The sequence below is a fragment of the Pararge aegeria genome, chromosome 13, assembly GCF_905163445.1.
Source record: "Pararge aegeria chromosome 13, ilParAegt1.1, whole genome shotgun sequence".
In the NCBI taxonomy this organism is placed as follows: domain Eukaryota; kingdom Metazoa; phylum Arthropoda; class Insecta; order Lepidoptera; family Nymphalidae; genus Pararge; species Pararge aegeria.
The window spans coordinates 3627141-3641464 of NC_053192.1; the positions used below are offsets into that span (position 1 = coordinate 3627141).

Sequence of the window (14324 nt, forward strand, 5' to 3'; positions counted from 1 at the left end):
CTGACGTAACTCTCGATCTAAGAACAATAAATAAAAAGATGCTGACATATGTAATTCTCTTGTTGTTGCGAAAAGTTACAAAAACGCCGCAGATCAACAACGATAACTGACGTTTTTCACCGACTGTATGGCAAATGGGAAGTCTTCATTCCGAATATCAAACGAGAAGGCAACGCAAACATGCGATTTTGACTTACCGCATGAAGTCGTTACCTTCAACTGCCTGTTGTTTAGTGGTTCAGTGTTCGGCATTTTCGACTAAAGATCACGAGCTTTTCAGTTGTTTTCTCAATTCTAGCTCATATTCTGTTATACGATTCTTGGTGCAAACCTGATGTTAGGAAATAGAGCAGATGAGTCTATGCTCTAAAACTCATCTTATCTTATTAGGATGCCTCTGGTTCTTTTATCAATATCAGCCCATTACCGGATCACTACAGGGCACGGGTCTTCTCTCGGGGACTATACGGCCCAAACCCTTCTTCTTAACAACTTGTAGGTTTAAGGCCGTATAGTAAACCACGCTGGCCAAGTGTGGATTGGTAGACTACACCCTACTTTGAGAACGTTATGGTGAACTCTCAGGCGTGCAGGTTTCCTCATAATGTGTTCCCTGATCGTTCCCCAAAACAATGCTGAGAATGATATAATATTAACAAGCAGCGTGGTTGCTCTAACTTGTAATTTCTCTGGTCTTTTCCCAGCATCAGAATTCCAACCAAAATCTCGTTTGGAAAATATTTAAAGAAAAATTAAGAGAAAGAGCGAACCAATGCGGTAATCTCAGAAGAAAAAAAATGTGCTTTTACTGTTTGTAAGATTTTGACGTTAGTAATCCTTAAGACTACGTCTACATTGCTGAAGATCTTTATGGTGTGGATTATAAATATTGAAGAAATTATAAATTAACCATACAGATGCTTTTTCGCTTCGGGGAGTACCTATAGCAAAATGAGCTTCATTTTCGTAATATATAATGGAATACTGCAAATTCATTTATTTATACTCTTTATTTGTACACCATTCAAAGAAAGAAACAAGACAAAAAACGAACAAACACATGAAGAATGAAGCAGGATACAAAAGGCGGCCTTATCGCTAATTAGCGATCTCTGCCAGGCAACCTTAGGATTAGGAAAACTAAAAAGAAAACAAATAGGTGGGGTACACTATTTAGTACATACATACAAATATCTACATACTAATACATACCAGACTACACAAATAAAAAAAAATAAAAAATACTATTGATAAATATAAAAAAATAAATATACTAATACATATCTTAATATACTATAAATACTTAAATATGAGTTTGAGTAGATAAATAAATAATAATAGTCGTCTTTACTGAGCGAGATAATGAGCCTTAACAGCATTTTTAAATATGCCCAATGATTTCGACTGTCTTATGATCAATGGGAGTGCATTCCACAATTCAGTAGCTTTGACATTGAACGAATGCTTATAAAACTTCGTTTTGTGGAACGGCATGCTCAAAGTCAGCGCACGACTCGATCTAAGTTCAGACTGCACTCCAAGAAATTTAAACTTCTCCTTAAGATAAGAAGGAGTCCTAGGATTAAATAACACACAGTACAGAATTAATGCCTGCTTCCATCCAAGATATGGTTTTATATTGCCAAAAACAATACGTCTTTGATTGATTTTATTGAATAACGATTTTCCGAAGTTGGCTGAAAATTAATTATAGGAATTCAAACGGTTTTTATTTTTCGCTAGAGGATTGAAAAAGTTTTTCGAATCGCGCGTAATCTGAAGCCACCGGGTTGTATAGACGTTGAAAGATGGAACTTTTCACTTAAGCTTCGAAATTGTGAATGAAGTTGATTTGTGAGTTGGGGATGTAGTTTACTCCACTGAGAAGTTTGTTTTTATTTTTATTTAAGCTTTTACCTGGACGGCACGGATATCTCAAAAAAATATTCCTGGAACCTTTGAACTAAGATCGAAAAACTAGAACTAGAAATGGCCATAACAGTCACTACAGACTGACACAAAAGTGGCCGCTTATTATCGGCCCCATAAAAAGAGTCACTAAGCGGGTGATGGAGAGGGCTATGCTTCGAGAATCTCAATGTGATCAAATCCCTAGCAGAACTGAATTATCGATTTAGCTGACAGTCGCGAAGCTGAAGTGGCAATGGACGGGGCACATAGCTCGAAGAACCGATGGTCGTTGGGGTTCCAAGTTGCTCGAATGGCAACCGCGCACCCGCTTGCGTTGGTCGGCCCCCAACGAGGTGGACAAACGACATCAAGCGAGTCGCTGGAAGCCGCTGGAGACAAGTAGCCCAGAACCGTGGATTTTTTAACTGCCATCTAAAGACCTAAGTCCAGCAGTGCACGTCAATCGATTGAAGTTATAATGATGAAAATTATTTTTATATGTTTCTATCGGTTAGTAGAGTCGAGTGTCTGAGTCGACGACGAAAGATTATGGATGAAATAGGTTTGTAGGTCACAGGACGCTGTTTGCATAACCACTCGCTCTACATAACGTACCCGTAGATCCAGCAGATGTTTATACGAGGATTAATGTTAACGTGTCTAAGTTATATACGTTTTAAGCAACTAAAATATCAACAACAATCGTGAGGAAATCTGCATGCCTGAGAGTTCTCCATAATGTTCTCAAAGGCGTGTGAAGTCCAAGACTGCGTGGTGAACTACGGCCGTAACCCCTTCTCATTGTGGCAGGAGACCCGTGAACTGTAGTGAGTGGTAATGAGTTTATATGATGATGATGAATGCTAACGACGTCGCAAATGTAAGATGGTGATATCAAAAAAGCACACCCGGCTAAGTTTATTGTTCGCTTCCTCTTAGATCTGAGTGCGTTTAGAACCCTCGTAAGTTTAAGTTAACGAATATGGTTATCGCCATAATTTCACTACCATGAACACATTTTTCATGTAATAGACGAATCGTAAGTACATCTGTGATGGGCATACTTTAATAAAGAATTTTACTTTGACTTTGACTTGATTTTGACTTCTTTAGATCTTACATTACATACTTATTTTATAGACCGTAGTTTTGGCTCTTATCTCTAACCTCAGGCTATTAAATGTACCAGGGTTAGACGGGCTTCGCTTTTATAGGAGAGAGAGATTTAGAACTTAGACCCAGACCCCAGTCTACTACAACACGGATTGGTGGGCTATCCATTTTTTTTAATTTATAGCCTAGCGCTTGACTGCCATGGCTTGACTGGTCTAGGTTGGCATGCACAAATGTCGATTACGAGTTTTTGAGGTCAAGAATTGTGAAAAAGGTTTTTTTTTTTTAATTTGTCTGATTTTGATGATTACTGAGAATAACTAAGTCTAGTTTTTATTAAGTCGATATGAGGTATACAGAGTCCTATTATTATTAGTAAGAGACATGAAAATCTCAAAGGTAGGTTTTTATTGGTAGGTGGTCTTGTAAGAAAAAGTTTCTTTGAAATATATCCCATGAATTGAAAAACGGGGTTTAGAACGTTAACATAAATAAAATAGCTCTGAAATCAGCATTTTGTTACGACCTTCAAGAAAATTAGACAAGTTTTTACGTAGGTATAACAAAACGTAACAACAAGTGAAAACAACAAAAAAAAAATTTTACCACAAGAAGCAAGTCTTTGACCGCAATCTCCCGTGATTGTAAGTGATGATGCAATTTAGCATGGTAGCGGGCTAGCCTGTTAGGAGTATAGCAGTTATATCTAAACCAATTTTTCTCGGCATCGTACCGGTACGCTAAATTTCTTGCTAAATAGTGTGGTAGCGAGGGTCAAAACAGTGGCGTGCATAGAGGGTATGCACAGGGTATGCAGACGATATACAATGAAAAAAATCTCCAGTGAAAGTTCAAAAAACTTAAGGATAGGCATTGTAAGAGTTATAAAAAGCCTACCTTGACGGTATTTATAACTCATACTGGAGATTTTCTTCATTTTTTATCATCTGCATACACAGTGCATATCCTATACGCACGCCACTGGGTCAAAGCCTCCCCAGAGAAAGTCCAGAAATTATAAAATTCCAAATTTCGGGAACGGGAATCAAACCCGGGACCTCCAACTTATAATCCCCAGGGCTCCGCAATGCGCTAATAAACTCTTTTCGCATTTACAATACTAATAGGTTAGGATGCTATTCCGAGATTTACTAACGTGATTAAAATAACAATGGCTAATGGGAAACACTACGCAATTTATCAGAAGCAAGGCCATTTTCCGTAGGGGGGATTGAAATAATCTCTTCACATTTCCTTGACCCATTTAACGCTATGAGGGAGTTTTTATTCCGTGGCCACCGAATCAATAAAAAGGTATTTATCTCCAGCTGTTAAGATGCTGAGTTTTCCGACGTGAGCTTAAAAAAAACATATTTGTGGACCTTCCTGGCGCTGAGCTTACCCTACCGATAAAGACGTGCCGCTAAGCGATTTTGTGTTCTGGTGCGATGTCGCGTAGAAACCGATTAGGGATACGACTACCATACTCCCTAACACGTTAGCACGCTACCATCTTAGACTGCATCATCACTTACAACCAGGTGAGATTGCAGTCAAGAGCGAACTCGAAGTTAAATAAAAAAAAAAAAGATATGCTATTACTTAATCTATAGACTGCTTAACAGCGGAAAAAAGATATGTTATTTTTGACCCTTTTTCTGACTTTTTATTCCAATACAAGTGGCCCCTTAGCTGCAATCTCAACACGGAGTTCCTAAGAGTTGTGTATATCGCGCTATTTGGAAATGAAAGTTCTATCTTATCAGAAAAAAAATACTACGCCAATACACACATTGCCATCTAGCCCCAAACTAAGCGTTGCTTGTGTTATGGGTACTAAGATGTCTGATGAATATTTTTATGAATGATATACATAAATACTTACATTATTAAATTAAACAGGCACTGAAAAACATTCATGTTCATCACACAAACATGTTCCATTTTTATAAATTTAAAATGCATATAAAAATTTTCGGAACCGACAGGATTTGAACATGCGACTCTCTGGCAATCGCGGCCTGAAATACCTTTAAATTTATAAAATTGATAATTCCTCCAAGTTTAGGTAAAAACACTAATAAAAATTATAAAAAAACATGTTCCAGTTGTGGGAATCGAACCCACGGCCTCATGGACTCAGAAAGCAGGGCTGCCCATTGCACCAGTCGGCCGTCAAATAACAATAGCTTAAACCATACTTATTTCATCATTAATTAATAGCCTATAACAGTCCACTGCTGAACTAAAGGCCGCTCCCAGTGAGGAGTTTTTCCTGTAATCACGACGCTAGGCAGACATGTTGGTGATCGCAGTAGATCGTAGTAGTAGCACAGAGCACGTTGTTGCCCGTTCTCCGTTATAATCCCTTGGTCGTCTCGTACGACAGCCAATGAGGAGAGGTAGTGAATTCGGTATACAGACTAAAATTAATCTGCGGTAGTAGTTAACCATTGAATTTTAAAGTTTTAAGCTTAAAATAACGTCTAATGAGAACTGTGGAATCAAAATTATACATTTTTATCGGTTTGTTACCTTAAGTTTTTTTTTTTAGTTTATAGGTAAATCGTTTATTATCGCCAGCCCAATTAAGTCCCTTACTGCATAGTTCCGTTATATTCCCTTAGTCGTCTCGTACGACAACTAATGAGGAGATGTAGTGAATTTGGTATACAGACTAAATTAAATCTGCGGTAGTAGTTAACCATTGAATTTTAAAGTTTTAAGCTTAAAATAATGTCTAATGAGTACTGTGGAATAAAAACTATACATTTGTATCGGTTTGTTACAATAAGTTATTTTTTATGGTTTATAGGTAAATCGTTCATTATCGCCAGCCTAATAAAGTCCATGACTGGGCTAAAAATTCAAGATTCATTTATTTCAAGTAGGCCCAGTTTACAAGGACTTTTGAAACGTCAAGTCAGTCTTTTTGTAGTGACTCTACCACCGGTTCGGAAGGCAGATTCCACCGAGAAGAGCTGGTAAGAAATTCAGCAAATAAGCAGCAGCTAAGGCCTCTTTATTAGCACGCCATATCTATCTATTGCTGGTGAGTAGCATGTAGGTTTTCCTTGCTGCCCTTATATATGCACGCCATCACGCCATCACGCCATTGAGCTGGTCGGCCGTCGCCTCCTTGCCCAGTGTCTCCATACCAACCATAAGAGAGAATATTTAGGATTTAAAATAAATTTATAGCAAATATTGCACAACCGCGGGATTCGAACCCGCGTCTCCCCTTTTTTGTGACTGCAGTGTCATAAAAATAATGTTTTTCATATGAATAATGTTTTTGATACATCGTGTATACCCACATAATATATAATACATACATAATAAAATAAAATAAAAAAAATCCAAAATAATAGAGATTCTAATTGTAGATATAATTGTTTTCGTGTTTTCTTATATTCCAATAGCTTACCTTACAAATGTTGATTTTTCTACAGCAGGTGATATGATGCCTCTACTGCTAATCAAACTACTGTAAAATAGCAAATGACTCGTGACATAAGTTAAGATAATTGGCAATGATTTAAGTTTCTTCGTAGTTATAAAAGTGGATAGGACATACCAACCAAACAAACGAAAATCAAAATAATATGGAGTTTAATGACAGATTAATGATAAAGCTGATGTAACGTTTTTTATATTTAAAACTTACTTTAGTGGCATAGATCCCCAAAAGTAAATTTTTGGGATATCAAAAATGACACCCAGTTTTACATTTATCTGTCAATTTCGTGAGAAGTTGTCAAAATACGTTATCTGCTCTTCTATACAATTATGCGTAATCCGAACAGGCCCTGTTACCTGACTAAATTTTTCTATGTAGTACAAGAGAAACATAACAAATGAGTTTCTACAATAACTAAAAAATAAACACTAACAGTTTCTCACTATTATTTTTTTGGGAAAGTTCGTTTTATTTTAAAACTTCGAATTTATGATAACACTTGATACCGATTTTATGATTATATGGGAGAAAAATAGTGCACAAATCTTACATCAAAACTAAAGTGACAGGTTTAAACAAAGTCCTTTTCCACAAAGAACATAGTAAAAACGTCGGTACCACCATAGGACCTGTCAATTTGGATTGGATAAGAAATTTGTGAGCACAGATGTTGGTTGGTAACATTGCCGAAGTTCAGTTAACCGAACAAAAATCATTGCCGACCGAAACAAATTAAAAAATCACCGATGTAAATGGCCAGGCGTGATCAAGCATTACGTACTGTCATTACCTGACTAACACTCCTAAAGCTACTGGTGCTTGCGCTCCGGGCCTGCAAGAAGAAAGTTTGATCCTATACACCAAGCATAGCAATATACGACCAAGAAGATTGACATGCTGTACATAGTGCTGTTATATGGCAAAATGGTCACAAGGAACAATGTCGTAAACCTAGTCCAGGTTTAACTTTTAAAATGTGTACACCTAGTTCAAATAACGATGTTTAGTTTTATTGTTTTGGATTTAAGCTTAGGTTAACTAAAAAATCGATGACATACATTTTTAAGTGTCTTTTTTTCTCACCTACGAATTAGTTTCGTTCTAGATAAAGTGATGTCTTTGGAAAAGTTGTAGTTTACTATCTGCTTTTTAATAACAAAAGTACATGTATACATTTCGATGACATTATGTTGTTTGTAGAACATTATATTCGCAAATATTACGCATTAAATGATTCATACAACATTATGATTATTTGGTCAAAATAACCTCAATTTACCCCTAAAGTCTGTATAACATTTCAAATTTATCTCTTAATAGGATTACTCCAAATTCCAATAAATGAGGTTGGAAATTTATAAAATTTCGTCATTTGCTTTCAAAGTATGGGAACCATAGACAAAAAAATAACTCTTAATGTACAAGTGTATACAATTTTTATATTGTTCTTTGTTTAACTCATAATGTTAACTAATTCTATTACAAATCATTTTATCGAAGTTTGAAATACATCGTAATTGATTGGAGCAATTCTCAATTTACTCAAAGTCCCGTATAAAATTTTAAAATGAAAATCGCGTAATAGGATTACTTTGATAAATGAGGTTGGACATTTTTCGATAGCTTCATATCTCGCAAGCGTCGTTTGCTTTGAAGTGGGTATCTTGGGGATTTTTATAAGTGATGGCATTTTAAGTCCTTCAATATAATGGTTCTAAAAATTCTTCGTTAGTAATTTTCTACTTTACATTTAACGTATCGGTTATTTATAATTCATAATTTATTTATCTTTCTACCCTAGACTCTTAAACGCAGTCAATAAAAATGTCAAATATATGTTTCAGTAAAATATTGTGTGCTGTTTGTATGTCTGTTGAAACGTTATTAAAATGACATGATTCACGATAGTTTGATAAAAACATCTGAGGAAATATGTTAAGAACGTAAAAAATGACATCATAATAAAACTATCCTTTAATACCACCACCAAAGTATTTTTGCCCTATTTGGCGGTCTTTCCGTTTTCTACTGGCTACTATTGCGGACTTAAAATCCAACGTATTCTGGTGGCAGCCATCTCGGTTTTTAAATTTGTGTAAGTATGGATTTTCATCATACAACACTCCCGGCTAATTCACCTTTCAAAGAAAAACTAAAACACACGCATATACAAACACATAGAAATACACACATATACACAGACACACACACAGACACACATACGCGCACACACACACACAATTGTCGCACACAAGGTCGCTTAGGAACCGATTAGAGGTAAATATAAATAAATAACTGCCGTACCCTAACCATACCATCTTTGTCTGCATTATCAGTCAAGGGCTTTTAGTGTGTGGAATATGATAAAATAATCGAAGACGTAGACGTAGACGACTTCTATGGACGTAGATCTGGCCTTTTTTTTATTCCACTACAAGTTAGCCTTTGACTGTCATACTGGTGAAAAGTGCTAATGGAGTTTGACGCCCGAAATTATTTAATAAACCAAATTCTTACGACGATAGATCGAATCTAGTAGGTAGGTAGTAGTTTTCACTTCATTTCATTTTAATATCATTTCATTTCATTCGTGCTCTTTTCATTTTCTTATAAAGCACAACTTAATCCTGTCATCTGAAGATTTGGATTTTAGTGATTATGAACTTCGTGTGTAAGATGGTAACAGACCCCAAATAAACCCAATACCATTGGTTACTCGGCATAGTATCGAAACGTTTAATTTCTTGGGAGTACATTCTTTTAGATAACTAGCCGCCGTCGACGCTTCCAACCGCACCAGACCAAAAAAATTCAGAAATAATAAATTCCCAATTTGCTCTTTTATTTTATTAAATTTCCGGAAATCCAACCTACCCATTTTAAAACACAGCAATCACTACTGCACCACGGAGATCAATAAGCGGTGCACTTATAGGTATATACTATAAAATATATGTACGGTTGTGAGCCCGTCCGCTAATGAAATTTCCAACTGACGCCGAATTTCCCAGACTAATGCTTGACAACAGTGCCACAGAGCTGAAATTATTGGATAATTACAGTGCTCGGATATTAACGCTGTCCTATCTGAGGTCATTATACTTGCAAATGGGGTAATAAAGCTCTGCTACCCCTACGTTTCACTTGTAATTAAATATGGTCAACGCATGACCCTTATTGAATTCTTCTACCACTTTTCACTTGCATTCATTGAACCTTACACCTTTGAACTGAAAGATAGCGGTTATTTTACCAACAAAATCTTCTAAGAAGGGTTGAAGTCAGACGGGCGGTTGGATGTAAAATTATGCCAAAACCAAAACAATACTTTCTGCAAGATTGGTAAATTAACAATAAATTTGCATAATAATAAATAAACAAACGCAAGGGTCAGCGCTGTGAATTTAATTACGAAGTCCCGGGTACGATTCCCGGCGAAATTGCCCCAATTTAGGAATTTATTGTTTCTGATTTTTTTCTGGTCTATTCTGGTGGCAAACTTTGGCCGTGGCTGGTAACCACCCTACAGACAAAGACGTGCCTCTTATCGATTTAGTGTTCCGGTGCGATGTCGCGTAAACACCGATTAGGGGTACGACTACCATACTACCTAACGGGTTAGCCCGCTACCATCTCAGACTGCGTCCAGGTGAGTAGTGGAGTCCGTCCAGTAACTTATAGTGGAATAAAAATTTCTTCAAGATTGGTAAAAGGCATATTGAGCCGAAGAAACAGAGGAGTTTTCACATTTACTATACTCACATTTCTATCAACTTCATCTCACAAATTTTCGCATATTTTAACGCAGTTTACACAACAGTTGTCAAATATTTCTTTATTCAAATAGGCACATAGATAATTCAAAAAATTCAAAATTCAAAATTCATTTATTTCAAGTAGGCCTAATACAAGCACTTTTGAAACGTTAAGTCTGTCCGTGTGTAGTGACTGTACCACCGGTTCGGAAGGCAGATTCTACCGAGAAGAAGCCGGCAAGAAACTCAGCAGTTGCTCTTTTCCAACATCAAAAATTTACATTTTACATTTTAACATTCATTTTTCTATCTTTGGGAGATGAAAGCGGAGGCGGATGCTTCCAAGCAACCTTGTCATTAAGAAACTTATCAATTGTATAATAACCTCGCTGTAATAAATGTGTTTTAACACATTCTTTAAACTTATGCATTGGTAGGTCCAAAATTTACCTAATAAGCAACAAAATTTAAAATTTACCTAATAAATAGCACTTTTAATGTGTTGCCACAACCACGTTGCACACGGCGCGACTACGGGTAGCAACGTACTTTGTGCTGCTATCCAATGCTATTTACCAACCCGTCTGCTCAGCTAAGTGATTATAGACAAACCTTCCCTGGCATAAAATACTTTTTTTTTTTTTAAACGTCAAAACCATGAGCGATGTTTGAAAGAAAGTGCCCCATTTTTTATCTATCTAGAACTTTGACATGAGTTTATTTATGTGACAGTGTTTGTGTGTATTTTCTTGTGACCATTTTACCAAAACAGCATAAGAGTGTGCAGTAAGGTGCATAGTTGAGGAAAGAAGAGATAAAATAGTGCAGCATATCTACCTTGTCAGTCTGGTACACATATAACAGTTATCAAATGTCTTTAAAAAATGCAATATAGAATTTGAAGCTGTACTTGAAATATCAAGAGTTTATAAAATCTTGATTAATTTGTTCTAGTTTAATATTTCCAATTCACTTCTAGATTATGTATCTTTCAATCTAATTATTTCGAAGCATAAAATCTTGCAGAGGTTGAGGTTAGAGTAGGTACTCTGGTTACAACTTAAAATATAACCGATATGTTTTCAGATACAGCAACAAACAACAACAAATATTCATATAGGCAAGCATTTATATTTTTCGTATAAATAAATAAATAGTTTTGGAAAGTGAATAGTTTAATCAAATCGCCAGATTTAAGCGAAGTAAAAGTCTGAAATACCAAGTAACTCTTTACAGATATAATAAAACATAATGTTGTAAGTACCCAATGCAATAAAAGTAACCATTGCAAAACGTGATCAATGTCATATTTATTCATTTAAATACAATTAAATACGCAATAATAAAATTATTTATTTAGAAAATATAATATAATTAATTGTATAAATTATAAAATGCATACAAAAATTTCGGAACCGACAGGATTCGAACCTACGAGATATAATTAAATTAAAAATGTATTTAAAATGTAAAAGAAATGAACCATCTTGATTGTAGCAAAAAAATAAGGAAACAAAATGAAAAATATAAATACATTTGAAACTAAAAGTGCAACCAATATTATCAACTGTAAAGAGTTCTTGAAATGCTTTCGTGTAAGCCGAAATAATATTCCAGTGCACTGAAGTATTTCCACCTATACAGTCGCTGTATGAAACGACGATGGTCATATCAAAACACCCAAGATATCCATTCCTGCGCCTAAAACTGTGTGGAGGCTGTACAGAAACACAGACACGTAGTTAAAGCATTAACATTTAAAGCATTTGCCAAGACAATCTGCAACATCGATTATATAGTTACAACATTTAGGTTATAAGAGATCATCTAAGTTAAAATAATGCACTCTTTAATATACCAAAACCTTTAGTAGAAGTACAGTTAATGTCAAATTGCCATGATTATGTTAGGAGATATAGTTTTTATATTTTGAAACACATTCCATCTTGTCTGCTCTCTTACAAACATGAATAATGCTATCAGTGCTTCTGACTCTCTCAAATGAATATCAAACAAAATAATCGATTAGTGGAGTACTTAATAATAACTTAGATAATCTCCACATGTCTGAAGGTGTTGTAGTGAATGTTGCAGCTGATGTCAGCACAAATGTGGTTATAAACGCTCGTAAATAATACCTATTGTCACTAGATGGCGCTATTTCGATTCCATACAATTCGTAGTTAACTTTGACGCGATCATATGAGTAAACGAAGATAGAAAATCTCACACTAGGCACCCAAATGATCGGGTGGAATACCTGAAAATGTTAGGCGTGAATGAAAACTTCAAGACAATTTTTTTATTTGTTTTATTTTATTATTTTTTCTAATACAATAATAATACGACAGAATTAAAAACATACATAAATCTCATTCAACCATTATTGCATTGTGTCCAAAAATAGTGTAAACGTCCGCGGGAAGTTGCTAGCTCACAAACTTTGGAATGAAGTGACTAACCGCCTGTTTGAGAAACACTGCTAAAGTAGACTGGTTTCTGATGCTTCAATATTAGACGTGTACACGGTGTCTGTATGTCCTTCATTCTGTGAATTCATGTAACACACATACAAAACTTATTTAAATTTTAATCGGCATACTGTGTAGTTCTAGAAAATTCAAGTACAATACAATACAATTTACAAGCGTGTAGATAATACTAGGTATTTGACTCCTATTTAACATAGCTTTTAGCCTTTTTAGCTATGTCCACATAAAAACTGGTTAAATGCGAGTTGAACTTGCAAATCAAAAGTTTTCAAGAGGCTAATAGGAAAAGCTTTTGAGAGTAGGACTTTCAAATAAAATGTACCGCTGTCTAGGTTCAATACGAAACTCTACATTATTAGTATTAACATTATTCTCATTGAGCGATAACACAAAAAAAAACTCCGGTCTTCTATGGTGACCCTCTAGTTAACTCTTTTTTTATATTTACTGTTTCTTGCTAGACTTAGACAGTCTATAAAAAAAACACCAGAAATTGTGTTTTGTATGGCGCGAGCCCATTCATTTTCAACTTTTTTATTTTTCCAATATCCATAAAAAAGAAGAGCTGCTTCTTATTTGTGTGTTCGGGAATAACTCATTAATAAATGTCATTTATAGACGGGTTAACAATTTTTTTTTTTATTCCAAAGGTTTTTATTTCAAAATGGTAAAATTTATAGATCTGATGAAGTCTTTTGGAGACAGACAACGGAACTCTTCAAAAATCAACCGCCTGCTATCGCATAAATTTGTATAGTTTAAGCAATCATAACATATATAGTAGGCTGTTCATAGTATTCAAGGTTCATTTAAACAAAAAAAACGTGTTTGTGCTTGTGTACACGCGTTAGAAGTAACAGTTCTTTGGCGTCACAAGACAACAATCTTTTCAAAAATTTTATTCTAAAACGCCTTATTCTAAAACTACTTAGCCTTTCAAATACGACACTAACAATAGAAAAATGGCAATAATAATACGTTGAAAATTTGGTAATAACGCATTTTCTATTTATCTCATAATCGGACAACCAAGTTTCTCAACACAAAAACTCAATAGTAAAATTTGAGATTTTTGAACAATGTATCCATTAAATCACCGGAATGAGCGCGCAGACTTTGACAATTGAAAGTGTCGCTGTTAAACCTTATAACTAACTTCAGGGTGTCGGTTTTAAGTGACGGTGTGCGCGCACACCGTTAAAATTTAATCCCATTTTTCCCTAACGCGCCAAGAGAAGTACAACTTCTAAGAAACTAGTTAGTTCAACAAGTCATATCAGAAATCGGCTTTTTTGTTAAAAATATTTTTTCTTCTTCTTAGATTACAGACACTTATTTTACATGGTACATACATACTTACATTATATTTATATGGTAACGTCGTGCACAGTCGTCTGGCGTGATACATTGATGTCCATTGTGCACGAATTCATATAAAATGTATGAGTTTGATCGGCATCCCGATGCAATACGTCACTCTAACGTAAATCCAGCGTAAAATAGCAGTTCCATGTTCTGGCTAATATCATAATATTATTTCGAAGCCGGATTTCAACGCGAGCGACACTATTGTGATGCAAATTCGTATTTCAC

At 35.3% G+C, this 14324-nt stretch overlaps 1 protein-coding gene across 1 annotated transcript in view; it reads right to left on the reverse strand.

Annotated features, from left to right (window-relative positions):
• LOC120628887 (calmodulin-A-like) overlaps positions 1-14324 on the reverse strand; it is a 97596-nt gene that overhangs the window by 72239 nt on the left and 11033 nt on the right. Inside the window, exon 2 of the mRNA XM_039897550.1 lies at positions 7275-7316. Within this exon, the coding sequence (XP_039753484.1) occupies positions 7275-7316 (42 nt within the window). The remainder of the gene's footprint in view (positions 1-7274; positions 7317-14324) is intronic.